The sequence below is a fragment of the Sceloporus occidentalis genome, unplaced genomic scaffold (genome assembly GCF_023333645.1).
Source record: "Sceloporus occidentalis isolate IW3139 unplaced genomic scaffold, rSceOcc1.0.p SCAF_11, whole genome shotgun sequence".
Taxonomy (NCBI): domain Eukaryota; kingdom Metazoa; phylum Chordata; class Lepidosauria; order Squamata; family Phrynosomatidae; genus Sceloporus; species Sceloporus occidentalis.
The window spans coordinates 14,073,772-14,095,805 of NW_028316991.1; the positions used below are offsets into that span (position 1 = coordinate 14,073,772).

A 22,034-nucleotide genomic window follows, 5' to 3' on the forward strand; every position below is an offset into this window, starting at 1 on the left:
ATCTTCTGGTTCTGGCAGTATTGGTACAATGGGACATGTATAATAACATTTTTTTAATAAACAGTAGACATTTCTTAATTTATATTATAATACTTCTTTCTCCAAAAGTCATTGTGTATTAGCAAGACTTTTTCAACTAACTCAATATATAGTTCTGTTAGCTGAGGAAAGGAAAAAATCTTTGTTATGTGAGTAAAATGCCACATGTTTTAATGTTTCACAATCTTTTCGAAGTACAAATAAGAAGACAATTTGGATAGGTCGTTCACCACACATTTTCTACAGAAAGGCAAGAACCTGATAAAGAACTTATCATTACAAAAATAAAAACTCAGAAATGCAGAATAATATATCATACAGGACAGAAACACCATCAGAGAATTTTATCTTTTTGTTGTTGCATTTCCTGGAAAAAATGGAATGTTGCCCGATCTACAAGAATTCATCTAACTTTTTAACATTCATTTTTATTTTTCAACAAAAAAATTCAGTCCTTTTTTTTACAGGGAAACTGTAACATGTGATGAAAAAATCACTAAAAAGCTGGATTTATTATTATTATGCTAAATGACCCATTTTTAAGATATTTATATTTTCCAGCGTTGCTATCTCCATTGAAGAGGCATTAAATGGGCATTTACAGTGAATATTGTATAGGAGTCGACCCCCCCCCCCCCCCGCGTTTAGCAGGATGCACATGCAATTCCTCTATAAAACTATTTTCACAAATATCTTATTTTTTTTATATGATTTTTTTGTTATATTCGGGAATTTTTATATTAATAATTATGTGAAAGGGAAGACAAAAGGAATTAAGATCAAAGATCGCTTTTTAGACCCTATTCCCATGCCCAAACACCCACCCTAAATAATCATTAAATATTGCCATCTGTTAAAAGAAAGGAAATGTGTATGAATGTCTGGCATACACAAGAAATCCATCAAACATACTTTCTGTACAGCTAGAACATACATACGAGCTCTGATTGAGAAGTCAGCAGGCAGAATAATACTTTGCATCCTGTTGTACGTATAGAAAGAGATTAGAGTATCATCTCAGTTCTAATAAAACATTAAAGAAATTGCTGTATAGTGAGGCGGTGTCGCATAGTCCTTTTCTGGCAGACTTGTTTTGCGATAACATGTGTGAGACGCTCCCTACTAATCTCGTAGCTCCTCCGTTTCCTCTGTCTTCTTCCTGATGCTCTAGTTCTTAGTGCCGGATTGCTTTTCGGTTGGTTTATTAACTGTTGTAGTCGACTTGGAAGAAAGGGGATTTTCACACCAAGAGTTCTTTTTCACTGTGTTGCCTTTTTTGCAGGATCCAAGAGAATAAGTGACAGCGAAGTGTCTGATTACGACTGTGATGACGGAGTCGGTGTCGCATCGGGTATGGTTTTATATTTTTCCAGTTGATGTTTTACAAAACACTTAGTCCTGCAAGAAGGGCTGGATATGTATAATACACAATTATTGAGCGGGATGCATTATGCAATAAAGCTCATCTTGCACTTTTTCTCTCACACTCATGGGTAAAGAAGGGCCTGACTGCGACCCCTGCCTGGTTAGGGCACCGGGACAAGCAGTCCTGGTAGGGCTTAAGGTGCTCCTGGATTTGTACTCTTGGTACACTGGGTTTCAGAGCTGCCTGGCAGTTGTCAGATCATGGAGCTTCCTCTAATTATGTCTGAACTGTTGGTTTTTCCTTGTGAATACTGGCTGATTTCAGGGTATGTGCCCTGGTGGTTATTTGGGTTTTGGATGGGCTGCAGGGGGCACTTGGTGCATTTGTCACTAAGAGGTGAGATGAGTTCTAGTGATGCATAGTGGAATTTAGAGAGCTGAAATGGTCCACTCACCCACAGATTCACATTATAGTGAATAATTTGTTTAGTGAATAGACACCTTAATTGGGAATTCTGAGACTTTGGATATTTAGTATCTTGGATACTGAGTTTATGGATACTGCATAAAGCAGAGGGGTACATAGTTTGTCCTTAGGCTTCGGACATGGTGTTGACTAATAGTTATTTTGCATTGAGCATGATTCTATTCATAAAAGCAATGAGACCATGTTTCCCGAACTTTACTTGCTTACACCAGGGCAAGGAAAAGATCTCATGAAAACTCAATCTACTGCACGATGATTTTATATCACACAGATTATCGACACAACGGGCGCGATCTCCAGAGTTCAACATTATCAGTTCCAGAGCAAGTGATGTCATCGAATCATTGTCCTCGGACCGGACCTCCGAATGTAGATAGTATAGGAAGAACAAGATCTTGGTCTCCTAGCGTACCTCCCCCTCAAAGGTATATGTATACGCATTATCAGTAAATATTTCCCTAAATGAATATTCTTTATTTTATGTTCTTTTGAGTTTTATAGAATGGGGGCTCTATTATCAATACTATAAAAGCATAAAATCATTTTTACCTTTTAATTAAGTTTTGGTGTGGGGGGTGATATTCGCCAATAGAGAAGATTATATTCTCTGTTAGCGTTTTGTTAATATTGTGTTATGCTTTGCTTCCTTTCAGATGTTTGTACATTATTAATTTTAGTTCTACAAACTTTCCTGAGCACTTTGGCGAGGAATAATGCGCTAGTATGAACATTCTTTGTATTTAGCGATTAAAACCCCTCAGGTTCCAGTGCCATCTGTGCAATCAAGATGTATTGTAAATGTAGGAAACTGTCATTATTCTTGTGAACTCAGAATGACTCAGTTAATTAGCGCTTAATTACGTTTTTTTGTCCTGTTTTACCACTACTAGCTTTATTTAGCTATTTGTAATAGAGAGTCTTCTTATATATTCCTTATGAGGTCAGAGTTTGACCTCCGAAGCAAAAAGTGGAGCTGGTAGATCAGATGATAAATATAATAAATATGCCTCTATATAGCACATTGAATTATACAAGAATATGTCAGGTGTCCGAGGTAGACAAGTGTGTCTGGTCCATATGCAACACATAGACTAGGGTGTCTAATAGAGAAACAGCTTGAGATCAGTAAAGTTACAAAATAGACTATTACCAACTATTTAATCTTTCCGGTTATTCACTATTTTAGTTTTATAAAAACGTAGGCATTAGTAGGTAGACTCTCGGTCCATATGAAGGATATGTAAAGAAGACAAGTATTAAGAATGCCAAAATACTGTCAGATACTTTCGGGTTTATTCACTAGACCTTTAGTGACCATGAGCTCAATTGTGCTTCCTATTCTTTCTTGACTTGATGAAAATGACAAAGAGAAAATCAGGGGTCCAGGGATGTCTATTTGACAGATAGATGAAGGGGCAGTCAAGGGAGGCATGCGTCGAAACGTCGAGACATTGCGTAGAAACATTTTAAGACCATGAAGATGTTGCGTGACGTGAGAAGTATCTAAACATGTTGTTTACTGCATGGCTACACCCTAGCTACAAGGACATGATTGGAAATGCGACAGTTACTAAGAACGTCTTCTGAATATCAGCAGAATGAAAGCCCTTTAAGATTCTACGCAACAGTCATGCAGAAAAGAAGTCGTTGATGAATGCTATTAGCAATGCAAATATAAAGTAGACATTACTGAAGCACTCATGAACTTTCTTTTTTTTTTTTGGTAGGAGTATGGAACAAGGACCAAGAATGGCGAGGTCTGGCCCTGCACATTATAATACCACAAGCCGAGTGGAGAGGCATCGCGTGTCAGATAACCACTACTCCCCAGACAGAGAAAGGTAACTAAAGAGTTTAGCGGTGCCGATATCTAGGGATTAAGCATTCAAGATAGAATATCCTAACCAGATAAGGATGCGTATAAACATTTGGTTGTGCAGTGGTGAGCGAATGAATACTAAACAAATGCAGGAGAAAGCATGGAAATACCTGGAGTTCTGCATATATCGGTCGTTAAATTTGATCTGATGTTCAACTAAATCACAACAATAGACAAACACAGTCTGATTCAAACTTTGCTGAACACACTGTACAAACGTTCATACAGTTCTTAATTCGTATGTCTTCAGAGATCTTTTTGCTCGAGGTATGGTTCACATCAGTCATTGCTTCTTGTAAATAACAAACTCAAACTTTGTGAGTGCTTTTTATAGGACAGGGCAGCTCCGACCAGCACCTCCAATCTTGTCTCATTGACTGGACTCATTGCTCTAGGAGAAGTACAAAACTTTTTCCACCCTACAATGTGAATGTTTAGATGGTGGTTCAGTATGAATGATCGTGTATTATTGTGTGTTATTAGTTGAAGCAGACTGCGTTTGTCTATTGTTGTGATTTAGTTGAAGACTGGATTAAATGAAGTTACCAGAAATTACAGGTAATTACAGGTAAATTTCACATACTGTACATGCATTGTTAATCCACGTATATTCCGATTCATTTCTAAAACATAGTGTCAAGGGGCATGAAAGCTGTTGTAGTGTGGATAATGGGAATGGTAGTCTAACAGCTGATAGATAAGCTGCGCACACCTAATAATATTATTTTAGGCCATTATACTAAAGTTCCTGATATTCTGATGTGTTGCACCGATGGTAATCCCTTTCAGAGTCGTAATGATGCACATTACATGCCAGCTTTGGACTGAAAGCCAATTAAGCTTGAATGTCAGAGACATGTAACAATTTTAATGTGTTCCATCAGGCACCAACTAAACCACTCGTATCATATTAAAAGTCTACCTAAAATGTATTTTGAGATTTTACTATTAAAAACATCACTGGACTGCCAAGAGTTTACAGGTTTGTGCATTATCTGATTATTCTGTAAATATATATACACTTACATAGGGGAATGTTCTGAAGCTGAATTTTCAAATTTTAAAATTCCATGAACAAAATGTATTTTTCTTTGAATATAGGGTGTGGGGAACAATCTTAGTTTTCAACCACACCTGTTAATGGTGTAAATGTACACATTGATGATGGGATTGAAAGAGATTAAGGAGGAAGAAATTCCATTTAAGAGCAAGAAAAGTGAAAGTTACCACTTGAGAGATATAACTTTTACCATCTAGTTTCTTGTCAAACTGAGTACTTTTTCGTTTATATCAGAGATCTGAATCAGCTTCTATACTGCATGCTACTATGATCTATGATTCTTGGGTGTTGTATCAATTAATATATGCATATCCATTAGAATAGGGTCGAGGTATAGCTATAATTACCATAGGGCATATTTGGGGCTGGAAAAGACATGGGCTGAAGAAGGGTATGTTTAAACCACCCCAACCTATCAGGGTCTACAAACTAAAGGCCTGGCTTTAGATGTCTGGTGTATATTAATATTCAATGCTTATGATGACGACTCAGAAGGAAAGCCGTGTTAAATTAAAATTATATTGGCTAGGGATCACTGATTGGTCGGTTGTATATGTAGCTCTCTGGCCCATTTTCATAATTTAAAGTTACTTTATGTGCTTTTTTTATTTTTTATTTTTTTTTATTTTTCTTGTCTCTACCAGTCATCCCATTATCCTCAACTCTCTCCATCTCAGCGGCATCCACCCCTCCATGTGTCCACGTGTAAGCGCTCTAATGTTTGATATGTATAGCTAGCTCTCTTTCATTAGAGCTCTGGGAATATGGGAGACACGGGGTGAAGAGCCACGAGGTCCTCGGAGATTGCCTTTTCGCGGCAGCACCAACTGCACCGCCCATAGCCGGATGAGCAATTGCATTAATCATGAAAGAAATAACTAAGCACATGTCATACTGACATCTTTTTAAACGTCTCAGCAGTTTTCTTTAAAACATTTTAATATTAACGCTCCATTTACCTGCCTCGGATGCATATTCTCTCGTGTTTAACAATATGCAGTGTTAGCAGGATGTGCGGAGCTATAGAGAGATGGGGTCTTTCCAGAGAGACGATCTGTTAGGTGTATGCCAAAGATCCATTAGCTGAGATGGTTTTTTTCTTCCATCTTCCATCTTCCAGTTTAGACTATGGGCACTAGAGATGCCTAAATATATATCTATATACCGTATTTGCTCGATTATAAGACGACCCTGATTATAAGACGACCCCCCAAATCTGAATATTAATTTAGGAAAAAAAGAAAAAGCCTGAATATAAGACGACCCTATAGGAAAAAAGTTTTACCAGTAAATGTTAATTCATCTAAACTATTTTTTTTTTAATAAAAGCTATGATTGAGAAAAATATTTTGGTTTTATTTCCTTCTATTTTCCAACCTGCCCCCCAGTTATGCACCTGCCCCAGAAATGCCTTATACCCCCTATATGCCACTGTGCCCCATGATATGCCTTTTAACCGTCTAAATGCCACGGTGCCCCATGATATGTCTTTTAACCCTATATGCCACTGTGCCCCATGATATGCCTTTTCACCCCCCATGTGCCACTCTGCCTCCAGAAATGCCTTATACCCCTTAATGCCCCCCATTTAACACTACCCCGCCCCCCCCCCCCCCAAACTTACCAGTGCTTCTGACTTCCCTGTGTCCCATATGGCCAGTCCGGGCCTGCACTCCCACCATACAGATTGTACTACCACTCACTAAGGGACACACACAACACTCAGCCACGCATATCACACTCTACCACACAGGCCACGCTCCATGAAACAACACTCTAAGCCACAGATACCCCTCTCGGTCAAACAGAACACGCACAACGCTTAGGCACATAGATTTACAATTATTGTTTAATTTAAATTTTATTACGTAGATTTACAATTATATACATATATAAAAAAGAGATTGCAGAAAACTTGTGTGAAAATATGGTGAATTGGCGTGCATTTTATATATATATAAATATATATATATATATATATATATATACCGTGTGTATATATATATATATATACATATATATATATGGTATATATATATATATATATATATATATATATATAGTCCGATATTCGGACCAAAACGTTCATGATGATCTGTGAAACCTAATAAATTACCTGATTTTCTACGAATAGAAATCCCATGAGTATGTGCCTATTGTGGATTATTATTTATAGGCTGCGCTGCACCCGCACAAATATATATATATATATATATATGTATATACTGTATATATTATTTGTAAGTATTACTGTGTACTGGATGAGCAGGTATTTGGAGAATGAACCTGCTTTTTCCCGATCCCCTCTGTTCTATAACAGTAGAGATCAAAGTGGGAATTGTTTGCTATTGCAGAGAAATTATAGAAATCAAGAGTATAACCTGACAGATATTGAGCGTAATTGTGAATAATATTATTGCCTGTTGTCAAATTATACATTTTTTACCCAGTAAAAAAAAAAATGTACATTCATTTATAGCTAAAGTAAACACATGGGTTAAATTTAATTAAAAAAATGCTTATCTGGAAAAAAGCTGAGAATTTTTTTACTACTTTGAGACAAATTGAAACAGTGAGTTTTCTGCCTTCTTTTGGCTTATAAAATAAGGATGGGGAGGGCTGAGTATAATCTTATTAGTCAGGGGTGTTCATTTTCTCCCCCATCCCCTACGTGGCGGGGTAAGAGGAATAATCCCTTCCTTTTCCCCATCCTTTCAGGATTTACTTTAGGTTTAGTATAAATAATACTCCCTCCCCGATGTATCTGTCAGCTCTCTTCGATTAATATTTTAAATATTTATACATCGTTTAAATAATTTAAATATTTTAAATATACATTCTTTCTAGAGTGTAAGCTTGAGAGCAAGGCCCTCTCTACCTAATGCATCAGTTTGTCTTAGTCTGTGGATTCTAGTTTTGACAGAACCCTTGAATATGTGTATTTTAAGAAGCGCTGCGTAAATTGGCCCTATATAAATAAAAGTTAATAATAATAATATTAATATAAATTTCCAAATGTAATGGTTTGTGTCTTTACGTCGGACAAGTCCAACCTTTAATTTAAAGAATATTCACCAGTTTCCTTCAACTATGGTATTTTTTACTGTGATTAAATGCGATAAAAAAAATACTGAGTCTAGCAAATCCTGATTAATTATTTGCCCATCTGACACCAGATTGCATTCTTTATTCCCATCCTCTTTTTTTGTTTACTTTGCACAATTTTTTGTATTTTGAAAAGAAGTGTTATTATGTTTGGATTTTGATTTGAGGCTGAATTTGTCCCCCCCCCCCATGTTATTTTGTCATGTCCCTCATCATCGCTTGTTTAAACATCTCATTGTTCTTATTTCCTACCATGGCTACAGTCATTATCTCACTATTCCTCGTACCAGATTCAGTCAGTCGTTCGACCATCATCTCAGAGATCCCAGGTATATTTTATACTGTGTTTTTTTATTCCATTTTTCAAAGGTGCTGTTCCACTATGACAAATAATTACCAACAGCTATGCGTATGTAACCTTTCCTCAATTTGAACTTTTCTGCTGCTATGGCAACAGCCCATGTTATTGAAATGTGAGGTCAGACTAAAATTATACAGCCTGTTTAAGAAAGAGCGATATTGTATTTGAAATGCTCTGTTTAGCTTTCAGTATACTTTATTCTGAAGAGAGGGTGGACCCGCACCTTTAACCTCTGCACGTATGGAGTGTGCCATAGATTTAGAGAGCAGTTTCATGCCTCCTAGTAGTAACCCCTCTGACCCTAGCCCTTATTTTCCCTCTAAAAAAGTTTTTTTTTCTTTTAATATATTTTTTTTGACCTTAGTTAATATTATATCTGTGTAATTTTATAGTTTTAGTTGCTTGGAACAGGAAAACTGAAAATTTTGAATTTGTCGTATGAGGCATATCCTTATTGCTATTTTAATTCATTTATCTATAAGTGGGAACATTTACTTTTGGTTGGATTTATCACGTGATCACATCAACATTTTAATTTTCTATTTTAAAGACAGGGGTTAAATCCCACTAACTAGCTCACATCCATATCTTGAATTGTTTCCTAGGCTGATTTTTGGTAGACATTCCCTGGGAATATGCGCCATAACTGCCTCTTTAACACAAATACTGCAACCATGGTCAGTTCCGGGGTACATAACCGAAACGTGTTGATCACCTCAAAGAAATGGGGCCACAACATGCTGTGTTTTCTGCATTGTTGTAAAACAAAGGCAACACTTTGTCAACCTTTTCAATACCGTTTGCTAGTCTTCCGATGGGACTGTAACATTAACATGTTGTCTGTGCTTAGGATTGTTGTAAAATAAAAATTTCTACTCGCAAGATCTTTGATAAAAGACAAAAAGAGAAACTCATGAGTGTAGGAACGAAGGGTTAAGAGGGGAACCATCTCAGTTTACTCCAGAATAAGTACATCAAGTGCATTGTATAGTGAGAATCCTGGCCGTGGTCCCGTACACGCTGCCATAACCCCAGTAGGCAATAGGACTGCTGCTCGTACCTTTCCATTCTCATTGTCATACCTGGGAACTGGGCTTTGGGGTTTGTACATCTCGGGGTTAATGTCCAGATATTCAGCATCACATAGTCTGGAGTGGACGCTCTATTCTATTAAATGATATCTAAACAACTGATCATATATATATATATATATATATATAAACCCTGCTTAAATACAGGAACCTTGATAGAATATATTAACCTCCTAATTTGTTTCATATAGGATTTTTATTGAATAGAACTATCTGCATTAGAGTCGCTTCAAAAAAATAATCTTGGTGGGCTGTTTAAGGGTTAATTAGGTCCCAGGTATGTTCCTTGCTCCCCACCTCTTTTTTTTTGACATTGTTCATTTTTGTTTTAGTTTTTTTGTGATTTTCCTGTTTTTTATGTTTACTTGATTACTGTGCATTTTTAACCATTACCTGCCCATACACCATATGTTTTCCATCTCTGCCTATTTCTTGGCAGCAAGGATCACCCAATTTACCCAATTTTTTGTGAAGATGCGATCCGATTGCTGCGCTCCCGAAAGATGTGCCGTACCTATTCTGAGGGTGCTTACAATGATCTTGAGAGGTACACATGGTGTGGAACATGTTGCTGTACCCCCTATGCGTGTGCGCTCATATGTATGATTCCATTCATATATATGTGTATGAATGCTGTTTGTATCAAATAGCATGAAAAGAGTAGTTTGGGTCATAAGTCTAGTTTGAGTTATTTTCCCAAAATAAAAATGTGTAGAATCCTAATATAAAGCATTGAGATAGAGCATATGATTGCAGTAAATGTAATGGCCCAGAATAACAACTTTGCTTTGCTTCTAGTTCCATAAAAGCGTGTCAAATAGTAATATTTTGACCTAAATACAGTAGAGTGACCTGCGCTTCAAATGGACGTACTATATTTTTATAACAATTATTAAATGATAATGCACAGTTTATGTGACCTAAAAATTCTTACTGTCCAAAACATAAGAAATTAAGAATAAACACCAATCACGTGTAAAAATATTATAAACAAATACTTCCCGATATCTGTACTGCTGCTGCCCAACAAACACTTCCTCAAATGTTCAACAACTCAAAACCGACAATATTGGGGCGCATGTACATAGAGGGGAAAAAATAACACACAATAGTATAATACAGTCGTATAATTATTGGAAAATCTGTAAAGTGGATGCACTAACAAACCAAAGTAATAGGAAAAGCTCCTCAAGGGTTAAAGTTGACAATATCTTTATTTCTTCGTAAAATCTGTAGAAATGGATGTAAAGCCAAAATAGTGCCGTATCCTTAAGTAGTTCTGAAAGCAAAAAAGAACCCTTGAGGAGCTTTTCGTATCATATTCAAAACATAAAGAATAAAAGGAATAAAATTCACTAACCTCAGTCAATACGTCATGCAGATCCTTTTGAGGCAGAATTCGAGCAGTTAAAGCCGTGGTTGCCGTGCGTCCTGTTGTATGAAGTCCCTTTTTGTCACTGAGAACTATAAATGAGCTTTGCTATTCCTTCCATGCTCAGGAGGACTAGACAGGAGAGACGGGTGCCTACTGTACATTGCGAGGACACTGGCCGTTATCCTGAAAGGTATTTAACTACCGTAGTGAAAATATAACACAAGCAGTAGTTTAGTAAAAGATGCCCCCTATGCATAACAGAGGGTCCTATTATTTTAGTGGGGGTACTGTGCTGGAACATGTCAGATTACCATGGCACCCCTCTGATTTTGTCCTACAAACCTATGGGTTTGCTTTGTGGCTTCCTTTACAAGGTCCACTTCACCAAGTGCTGTACAGAAAGTGGTTCAGTGAATGTTTTTCAGCAGCAGTAAAGCAGAGACAGTCCTCCTATTTTCCTACCAAGGTCTACTAATGTCAATGGGCTTTTCCAGGAAAATTAATGCTAAATGCACCTTTTCCAAGCTTATACCATCCTTTATATTTAATTGACTGGTAGATTTACGCCCGAGTTATAGCGAGCCTTTTACACAGGGACTCCTATGTTACATGATTTGTGCTTCTTTATACAATATATTCATCATTGTGAAATAAACAGTCCGTATGATATAGCACCTTGGGCCCATAATTTGCTGATGGAAAAATCAATGGGTATTTTTCATGGGGGTCCAGTAAAAGGAGTATAATGCCATCTTTCTGAGGGCATATATGGGAGCCTCCCAGGTTAGGCTTTCCTGGAGCTCTCCGTCTTTTGGGGTAGGGGCTAAGTAGAGCCATACATGGCTAGCCCTCGACAGCCTTACTTGAGTAGGGAGTAGGAAGGGAGGTGACTGGGGGGAAGGCCAAACACCTCTCTGGCTTGAGAAAGAAGAAACCAACCCAGAGAAGCATTGCTTCACCTGGAGAATCTGGGTCAAACCCAAGGACCTCCCATGGATTTTTAGACTTTATGACCCCTTATTTGGACGTATAAATGTGTGTTTCTCAATATAAATATGTATCCATGCATATTTATATTGTGTTTTTTTAGATATTGTAGTGGAGTCATCCAGTGTACATGAAATTAATTCAGAGTTACAAGGTATACGAGAATCATCTAGATAATTAATTCCCATCAATACCTTCTGATGTAATCAGACACCAGAAATTGTATGCTTCCCTGCTATACAGTATCATATATTTTTATGTGAATTCGACAGCAAACGTTATGAGTCAACTTGTGGACAACATTTCTCTCCCCAAAAGCATTGATGTCAAGTTGGTCCAAAGTTAAACCCGACATCCTAACGATTCTCCTATATTATTTTACAAAGTAGCTCAGCTATTTGCAGTAGGTAGTTTATAGACTTTTGTTTTCTTTCCTATTGGTTTGTAACTCGTTTTTGTTTTGGCTGCGTTGTTAAGGTTGTACAATGGTGCAAGTGCATGGGCAGATCATATAGTCAATGGATCAGCTGAAACCCACGGGTAAGTCATCTCAAAACGCGCAGAAGCCGGTGTGGTGTGCCGTGCCCTCTTTGTGATATGGAAAATGGTGTTATTTTTAGATCACATTAAACTTGTAGGTCTTATAAGGACAATAAACCATAGAGTGTCCCAACCATTAAAAAACCCTATTTTTTTTTTACCTACTAACAGATAAAATACTGATTTTATTCGTACACCATGTAAATGTTGGCCTCATTAGAATTTTTCTAAAGGGTAGGAACCACAACCAAATTAAGCAATAACCTAATAATATTATCACTATTATGATATGTTTAAAACCCCCCAAACCCCAACTTTACTGGTGTCCAAAGAATGACACCTTCATTGGAGGGCGTGGTTATGGGTGTAGCTGGGGTGTGGTTAGAGGCAGGGGTGTGGTTAGAGGCAAGGTCAGCACAAGGCCATCCATCTACTTTACCACCAAGCATGTATTGTATACGACAAGTATGGAGCTGTCCTCCAATACTCTAATGATGGACCCGTGGGGGCTGGGATTGAGGTCTATATTGATTACAGCATCAATAAATATTAACGCGGAATCTGCTCGTCAGGGGAGATACTTTGACCTCCCTAACAGGCCCGTGACCTCCACTGTTTGCCAAAACAAGACAGTAGAGCAGTGGGAAAGCGGGACAGTTGGCATGTGTGTGTTTGCATATTTAACATATAAATGTGTGGTCAACCATCTGTTTAGGACAGTCTGGGTTGTCCATATTTTAGCAGTGTCCTAGGCAAAGTGGATGCAGCTTAACTTAAATAGCGTCTTCTCCCCTCTTCTCATCAAGTCTGGCATGTCCATTTATTGTCAGTTCTTTGAGGTTCTAGTGTTTGTGCCAGGGAAGTAGATCATCGCTACAGCCTCTCGTGTCTTTATCTGCCACTAGTGTACACAGTTACTTTTCAAAACTTGCATAACAAACATTTAAAGTAATTAAAATCTTACTACACCTTCTTTCTAAATAAATTAATTGAAATGACATTTCAGTCGATTACACATTTGGAAATTAGACTTTTCTAGAAGCTTAAGTAGAAAATAAATAATACTAACCTTTTATTGTTTCCACAGTATCCAAAAATGTTGACATTTTAAAACATTTACATATATTTTCTCACACTCAGATTATTTTGACAAGGTGACTATGAGTATTGAACCAGAAACCCGTCGGGAATATTTGGTTACTTTGTTTTAGACGGGCTATTTTTAATTTGGGAGCAGAATAAATTAAAGGGGCAGTCCCATGGAATTGTTTTTCTGTGAGCATTAAATATCATGCTGTATAAAACGTTGGTTTTATTTCATTTTGTGGCAGTAAATTACATTTACTTGCAGACCTGTAGGTTGTCTTTTATAGGCCTATATGTGTCAGATGGTCCTTTGGTGTGATTAAGACTGAGACATTCTATTGTTTTAACAGTAGTCAGAAAGATAAGAAGCCAAGGTATTTGTCTATTGTGTATTCAGCTGTCTCAAAACATTATATTATGTGAAAAGCTAGAATTATTTTAAGACAGACATAATATTTTGTTTTTTGGTGGGGTAAACCATCTTCTAGAAATAATTATATTTTGCTCCCTTTCTTACCCTAACACCCCTGTAAGAGGTTTGAAGGATTTGCTTGCACATAGGTAGTTTAGACTTGGGGCAGTAGAATCTGGGACTAGTGGGACTATTCTATGGTCAGTCGTCACATTGCTCCTCTTTAGTAGTGACCGATTACACCAAGTTATGATGTTGTCGACTTTGTTCATGGCAGAGCAGACTGATGAGGGTACAAGGGAAGCAAAAAAAGTCCTTAATGAAGTTTAGTTCTCACATCTACCCTAATACTAGAACACAGAGGTAGACTTTGGCTAGTAGAGGGAGCATGGAGATAGACCGCTACCAGGTGATGACTAGGGAGTCTTTCAAAGGAAAAAATAATGAATACCAAATAAATCTGGAGTTCCATGACAAGCAGATTGAAATATAATAGTGAAAATAAATGTACCAACATATTTTATCCCGAAGCAACATGCTAGTAAAATTGTTTTTGACAATACACTGCTGGTAGATATCTGATAGACTCGTCTCTATTTGTTCCATACCATACAGCGTCTCCCCACATTCCCTCTTTTCTGTCTCATAAATTGCCTTCCATCAAAACTTTCTCCACCTAGCAGTTCATTAACTTTTTTCATCACCCGCTTTTCTAGTTCTACCTAGCAAATCTTTCGATGGAATCTTGCATACCTCACGTTTTAGTATATTATGGGTTCTAAAGTCTGTACCTCTGTCTCCGATGAGTGGTAATTCAATGCAAATCACTTTATCAGTTGCCTACGAGAAAGCGATACGTACGCCCAGGACCGTGCTTTGGCATATGCCAACAAAGACAAAAATGATGAGATGTGAGAATATCTTTATTTTTAATTTACCAAGAGGGTGGCAGATAAGTGAAAGAGCCTTCCGGCAGACACGATAGAGGCTAATACACTGAGGGCATTTAAACATTCATGAGATAGGAATATGGCTACCCTAACCCTAAGATGAGTCCAACTACTGGTTAAGATCCGAGTCATCACATCAGGTAAAATGGGCAGACTAGATTGGCCAAATGGTTATAATCTAACACCAAATTCCATGTTTCTATCTTATAACAGGTATTTTACAACTGTGGAATACATTAGCAAGGAACATGTTTTACGTGAACATTTTGCTTAATTCTTTATCTAGACTTTACTTGGCGTGTATGTTTTCAGCATGCTATTTTTGGGTTGTTTTTGTTTACCTTTTTGTTATATTTCTATTGTTGCTATTAGAGGCAAAAGGTAAGTTTGGTTATATTCAGCATTGTATGTGATCAGTGATTCAACGTGTGCAGTGTATCCTTATTCTGTATTAAAAATGTTTTTTGTTCACGGATATGAATGTACATGAATGTTTTTTTTTGTTTTTGCCAATGTTTAAAACATGATCATTATGGTTCAGATCTAAAACTCTATGTACAGTATGGGTCAACAATTCAAAATGTTGGTTTTATGCTTTTTTTGTTTTTGTTTATATTTAACCTTTTTTTTAAATTAAGGATATGGTTATAGATTGAGTAACAAAATAAATAAACTAAATAAATCTCTCCTGCCCCCCCAAAGCATGGCAGAATTCAACTCAGCGACTTTTTGACTAACATTACAGGAATTGTGACGCAGCAGATAGAGGGCCATATCAAAGATCCAGGTCAACCGAACAACGGCCTGTGCTAGAGCGGACCACCTCCCGCTCCCGATCCACTGAGCGCCCAGACTCAAACCTCATGAGGTCGATGCCTTCATTAATGACGGGAAGATCTGCCCCTCCTTCACCTGCCTTATCGAGGTGAAATGCAACAACCACCTGGCCTAATTTCGCCCCCCCCCACAGTTATCACCATTTTATTTTCAAAGTAGCTAACAAGTCTAGTTTCCATTCTTGGCTGATCACGTCTTACACCAGATACTAACGTTCTGATTGCCAACACACACACTACTTATATTCTCTTGCGGATATAATGGTGTGCCTGCCATTGTGCGTTGTATACTAACAGTTTTTAACAGCATTTGTTTTGTGGTTTTTCTCATTGTTCAGGAAACCTGGTTCTGGCTCATAAATTACACACCATGGTGATCATGTCTTCTCTTGCAGAATAAGAAGTTGTTTGTTTTCATCAGACATTGCTTACAGAATAATCATCATATACCATCACACAAGTGGTCCATGTTTAAAATGGAGGGTCTCTCACATGTGAATGTTAATAAGTGCAGAAAGTTTTATCTTGTATGATTAAAGCATTTGGTATAGTTTGGAGGACAAAGCTTGAGCTTTTTCAAGCAGTGCTCAACCAAACTGTACAAGATGTTTTGTTTTTTCTTCCATAAGTTAAGATATATTTTCAGCACTTATTAACCTATTATAAATCACTGGAGTTTTTTTTTACAAAGAGTTTGAGTTTTTCTTTTACTTTTTTTTTTATTAAATGCCTCACTGCCAGAAATGCACTCAGCATAATGCATTATATCAACATTATAATTACCATACAGAGATTAATTGGTAGTAATCAGAAGTCTGATTACACACTGGCACACATATGTACACATGCTTACACAGACTTACACACTCGGGGTAACACATACACATGCTTAAACAGACTTACATAAACATACACTTACTTATGCTCAATACACTTACTTATGCGTACCGCATACACATTCATGCTCACGCACATTTATGCTAACACACAAAAACACATACACACCCATGCTAACACACACTTAAACATACACATCCATGCTAGCATACAAACACTTACACATGCACATCTATACTAACACACAAGCACACACTCTGGCACGGCCCCTTACCCCACTGGCAACTTTCTCACACTCAGGCTACCACACATACACATACTTACTCTAACATTAACTCAACTCAAAAACAATAGTCCCTCCTTGCTACAAGGAGTGTTAAATAAATGGGTAGAAGTGGACTGGAGGTAACTGAAAAAATGGTTATTGAAAATGTTAAACAATAGTATATTGTTTACTTGAAATAAAGTTAAAAACAATTGTTAAAAGTCTGAGCATTCTGGGGAAAAAAGAACAGATATAATTATACATTATGCAGTCTGTGTTCTATCAGTGAAATGGCTTCTGATCACATATAGTTTGTTTTCTTATTTTTTATTTTTTTTAAACAGCCATGACGTATTTATTATGCAATTATAAATGCTAAGCATCAACAAATGCAGCTAATTGTAATAAAGGATATTTGATATTTTCTTGTTATATTTATGTTAATAATGTAATTGAGGGAGTTAGGTTAAGTCAGTGCTGGCTGATTTGATGCCCCTGATGTTCTATGATGGTCCATGCTTCCAGTGAGGCTCGTTGAACATCATGGGAAATTCTGTCCAATGTAGTTGAAGTGCCAGCACTGATTTAGGTATTAATACATACGTACAGTTTACTGCTTTTATTTACTTAAAAAAGGGTGAAGATTTAGGTTATTTCTTTTATGTGATTTATAATGGTTTCTCTATCACCTCTGTTCTCCCCATTTTAATGGAATTTTATGATTTGTTTTCCCCATCACGTGTCATAGCAGCTTCTCTTCTGTATTTTCTAAATGTTAATCTGTCTAGTTAAATTCTTGCGTCATCAAATATTAATGTGCTATACGACTGCATTGGTACTATTTGATTTATTTTGTAAAGTTTAGAATGCAAAATAAGACTGTTTGACTAATAGATTTTGTAATGGAAATTTTTGTAAAATTCACAAATATATATTTATTTAGGCTGGACATTAGAAAACAAGGAAACATGGAACAGAATAAATATTGCTTATTGATATGAATAAAATCTGGTGTATAATTTGTACTTTTGTATGATGCCATAGTGTTATTTCAAGTCAAAGATGTAGCAAGAATGACATTTTTGTAGGTGTTACGTATTGCGAGTTTCCTACAATAGACGAAAATACATTATATGAACTCCTGTGTGGTCTGGGTTGGTAGGAAGGAAGAAGCCCAGAGCATGTATTCCGTTAGTTATGTAGGGTTTGCCCCGCATACCTCAGCTTAAAAACAATTAATATATATTTTAGAAATATATTACATTAATAGAATTACAAAAGGAGTGACATTTGCAAAGGCCTAGTTGCTCAACGTAGACTTGTTGTCCAACATAAAAGAGACCTCTACCAAATCTCGGATAGCTTCATTTATCCACGTTCCTCTTAGATGTATAGTGGTTCTCTAAATTACTACATCTATAGGCAGAACCCACCCATCCTGGCTTTTTTCTTTTCTCTTTCACTGCCCGACTCTGTGACGATTTTATATATATATATATATCACAAGAAAGTAGGCTACTTGTTAGAACTTCTTAAATGTTTGGAAAAAAATTAGACCTCTAACCATTGTAAACCGGGTCTAATGTTTTGTTCAGGTTTTTTTAGGTAAATACAAAAAACATATTTGTGAATTTTACAAAATGATTTATGCAGAAACAACCTTAATTCTGGCTACCATACAAATTCAATTGACGAGGCCCAAACTATGTTTAAACATCCAGGATACACTGTTAGCATTTCAGGTTATTGTTTGTTTTTCATGATTTAGTTTCTAGTTACTACTTATGGATTATAATAGCAATGTAACTATGCAATTTGCCCTTTCTGTGCTAGTGAGTGAACCCATTCCTTCTGCATTCGAAGGGTTAACGTATACATAGCTTGGCTCCTAACCGTTGTGCTTTATAACCTGTTTTATAGGGCGCACCCTCGTACGGGCTCTGTACAAACAAGTCCCTCAGGCACTCCATTAGCAGGACGTAGGGGTCGACAGCTTCCTCAGCTTCCACCCAAGGGGACGCTGGACAGAAGTAAGTACAGGCCTGGACAGTATGATAATAAGATGAATTTAGGAGCCCACTTGCCAAGATGTACTTTATATATCAACGTGAATTTGTTTATAAGGTAAGCATGTGGCTCATGGTCGGGGTTTTTAATCCTTTGAATGGAAACCTCTAATAAAAGTTCTAAAAGGAAAATGTCGAAGGGCAACAAGTATTTGTTTGCCTCTTGCTTGTGTGAGTGTTAAGGCAAAATAATAAAGCCAAATACTTTTTAGAGTTAGAGGTAACAATGTAAAGATTCTTGACATGTACGTCTGATGAATTATATCTATAAATCAACTTTGTCTCTGGAGGGAAAGAGAAGTCCTGCAGGCTGATTTAATAGCCACATGTAGACAACGTTTCATGCTTTATATGTCCTAGCCAGTTTCATGTAAACCTTTAGGAATAGCAGAAGGCTAAGGGGGAGATCTTTTACGTAGTTGTTATCCAAGAGCTAGCGAGCTGATGGTTATCTGACCTTTTTTAGGCCAGCCTGGAGGATTGCGAATGAATGAGCGGTCGACTTACCAAGTAAAAAAATAAATAAAAACAAAGTATAAGTTCTTTTTACTCAATAACCATGGTTCTAATGCCTTCTGGGAAAATCCTCATAAGAAAAAAAAATACCCTTTAACAGTGTTCAGGTCTTCACTCTTTGTTTCTTTATAGTTTTGTGATACTTTATGGTGTACAGTTACGGTGTAATTGATATTTCAGAATGGTGGAAATTGAACCTGGGGATTAAGTTAAGTCTTTTATACCAATAATATTGCTGGTAGCTTTTGGAACTAAAGTCAACTCTGTACCCAGTCTAAAATTCCACATATAGGACATGCTATCATTTTGTTTGGCTTACTTTGGTCTCTGTTGCTCCAAGATCATGAAACTTGTTTGTCCTGGGACCTCTCGTACCTTTCATTATCATTAAGGTGTTCGTACTGACCTACAATTCGAGCTGCCTGTAAGAGATGCATGTTATGTGGCACTCATTTTAATGTAGCATTGTATTATGTGATCTACAGATGCCTTACGGTGCTGAGATAACACAAATTCATATGAGAACTTAAAAAAAAAAAAACCATATCAAATATGAATTTATAGCTGTGTCCCAGAAAGAGATCGATATAGGAACGTTTCTGTATACAAGCATTATTGGTGTTATTTTAGGCCACTGTTGCCCACCGCATATGGCTATACGCAAAGTAAAAACGTAATTTCCACTCACTGCTGGACTGCACTGATCCGTGGCATCCATTTAAATGCATTGTAAGACTGTTAGGGCAAAAACATAATATAAAGAACTGTTTTGAAGCAAGAGGTGAACATCTAAAACTCTTAATGTATCCTTTTTTGATGAACCTGGATCATAAAGCCAATTGCTTCTTTTTCTCCAGGGATATTGCAGTACCGCAGGCAGAGAGAACTGTCAGTTTCATACTGAGATTCATGCTTTTTAAGTCCTGGCCATGGTTTTTTGGAAACTTTAGACAATTGATTTCAAATACAAGGTTCCGTTGAGATAGAACAGATTAGAATTATTTCACAAGGAAATGCTAGAATAAAAGGATTGTGTCTCGATCTCTCCATATTTCCAATAATATCTGGATCGGAGGGGATGCAAATAAAATTAATATTTTTGTTTTGATACCAAGTGGAATCTTTTCATTCTTATTTTTATTAAGTAACATAACACATTATATATATATATATATATATATATATATATATATATATATATATATATATATATATATATGTACTCTGATTTTTAATTGTTTTTCTCAGTGGATACAATAAAGTGTAATATGTTTATGTATATATCATTTATTGATTCCATCTTGAAGCAAAGTGGGATTGTTTTATTGCAAGGTTTTTTTTGTTTTTTTAAAGGAGATAATGAAGCAAACAACACAGTGAAACTTGTATGTTTTAAGCTATACCTATATGTCCATCAATGAGTAATAAAATTGTTTAACATGTTATATATTTAGTTCAATATCTAGTACACTAAAAGAAAATTAAGTCTTATGTCAAAGATGGCTCAGGGGAAGATCTTTTATTGGGCCAACATAGAAAGTTATGTAGGCTTTTTTCTTTGATGGCCTAATAAATGGTACCAACTTTTGATAAAGACGCCATTTTCTCTTGGGCTACTATTTCCATTTTTCATGCTTGACCGTTTGTAGTGAGAGTAAACCAAGATATGTAAAAAAACTCATATGTAAAAAGTCTTAAAAAGCTGGTGAAACTGGTATTGGGTCCTACTGATGCCTCCTCAAAACCCAGGAACACATAAAGCACATGTACAACTGTACACACGTTCATTAACTCATATTCCACCACATAATAGGCATTGTTATGACCTCACAGAAAGGCCTAGCAAGATCAGAATATTGCAGTTTTTTGCTGCAGAATAAAGGTCAATGAATACTTCTGCAACTGGACGCATCATTCATCAATAGCGTCCTAATTTTCCTTTTGGCGGCTGATAATATGGAGGAAAGTGTCCTCCACCCACTGCAAATGCTATACGGGCAACAACAGTAAGGACTTCTGAAGATCAAGCTTCGCTTTAGATATGAAAATATTGAGCAAGAACTTTTTTTATTGCGCAGAATATACAGCAGCAAAATCTAAACTCTGTAGAACAAGTTACTAGATATATTAATAACATATTCAGTAACGAATATGTTGCACTCAATGTTGTCAATAGTCAGTTGTTGATAAAGAAATCTCATGACCTTTTAATGGAAACGATTCCAAACAAACTTAAAGACTTACAAATAAGGCTTTGACTTAGAAGTATGTGTCACCAGTGTATAGAAAAAGCTAAAATTTGCATCGTGCTATGTCTTTTATTATTATTAATAATAATAATAAGTGCTATACTTCAAATTTACTTTTTTTTAACCCTTTTGTTTTGGTTCCCTTTTCAGAAAATGGAGTCAATGAACTAGAGCTTTATGAAGGTCTGTACATAATAGAGGGTTTGTTTTTGCATATCTGCCCTTTGGAGGGCAATATCTCTAAATAAACCCGACTGCAATTGATGTCCAAAGCTTGGTTAACTTACTTGGCCATCACTGCCTTTAACCAATCACCTCCCGTGTTCATTTTGTTTGTGAGATCCATTTTGATCTGATCTACTAAATAACTCAATCCATGCCGATGTTTAAATTGGATCTGTCCAGTTGAGTTTGTGATAGGTTAATAATGCAGTTGGACAGGTTTAATGCTTATCTGTAACATTGTGTCTTAAACATCGGTCTAAAAAGTGTATTGACTAAGGGCCAAATTGGTCCTAATCTAGCCAA

The 22,034-nt window shown here is 36.6% G+C and overlaps 1 protein-coding gene across 37 annotated transcripts in view; it reads left to right on the forward strand.

The window, feature by feature from the left end:
• The window catches only part of LOC149305615 (regulating synaptic membrane exocytosis protein 2), a 271,086-nt gene that overhangs the window by 179,077 nt on the left and 69,975 nt on the right, over positions 1–22,034 (forward strand). For 12 of the 37 annotated variants that reach the window (XM_089477182.1, XM_089477194.1, XM_089477180.1 and 9 more), the window contains 6 exons: positions 1,322–1,390; positions 2,163–2,316; positions 2,853–2,858; positions 3,622–3,732; positions 15,483–15,662; positions 18,596–18,705. In XM_089477182.1, the coding sequence (XP_089333308.1) occupies positions 1,322–1,390; positions 2,163–2,316; positions 2,853–2,858; positions 3,622–3,732; positions 15,483–15,662; positions 18,596–18,705 (630 nt within the window). Of the gene's footprint in view, positions 1–1,321; positions 1,391–2,162; positions 2,317–2,852; positions 2,859–3,618; positions 3,733–8,198; positions 8,265–15,482; positions 15,663–18,595; positions 18,706–21,656; positions 21,690–22,034 lie in introns of all 37 variants that reach the window. The other 25 variants (XM_089477183.1, XM_089477197.1, XM_089477192.1 and 22 more) reach the window with 9 other exon arrangements.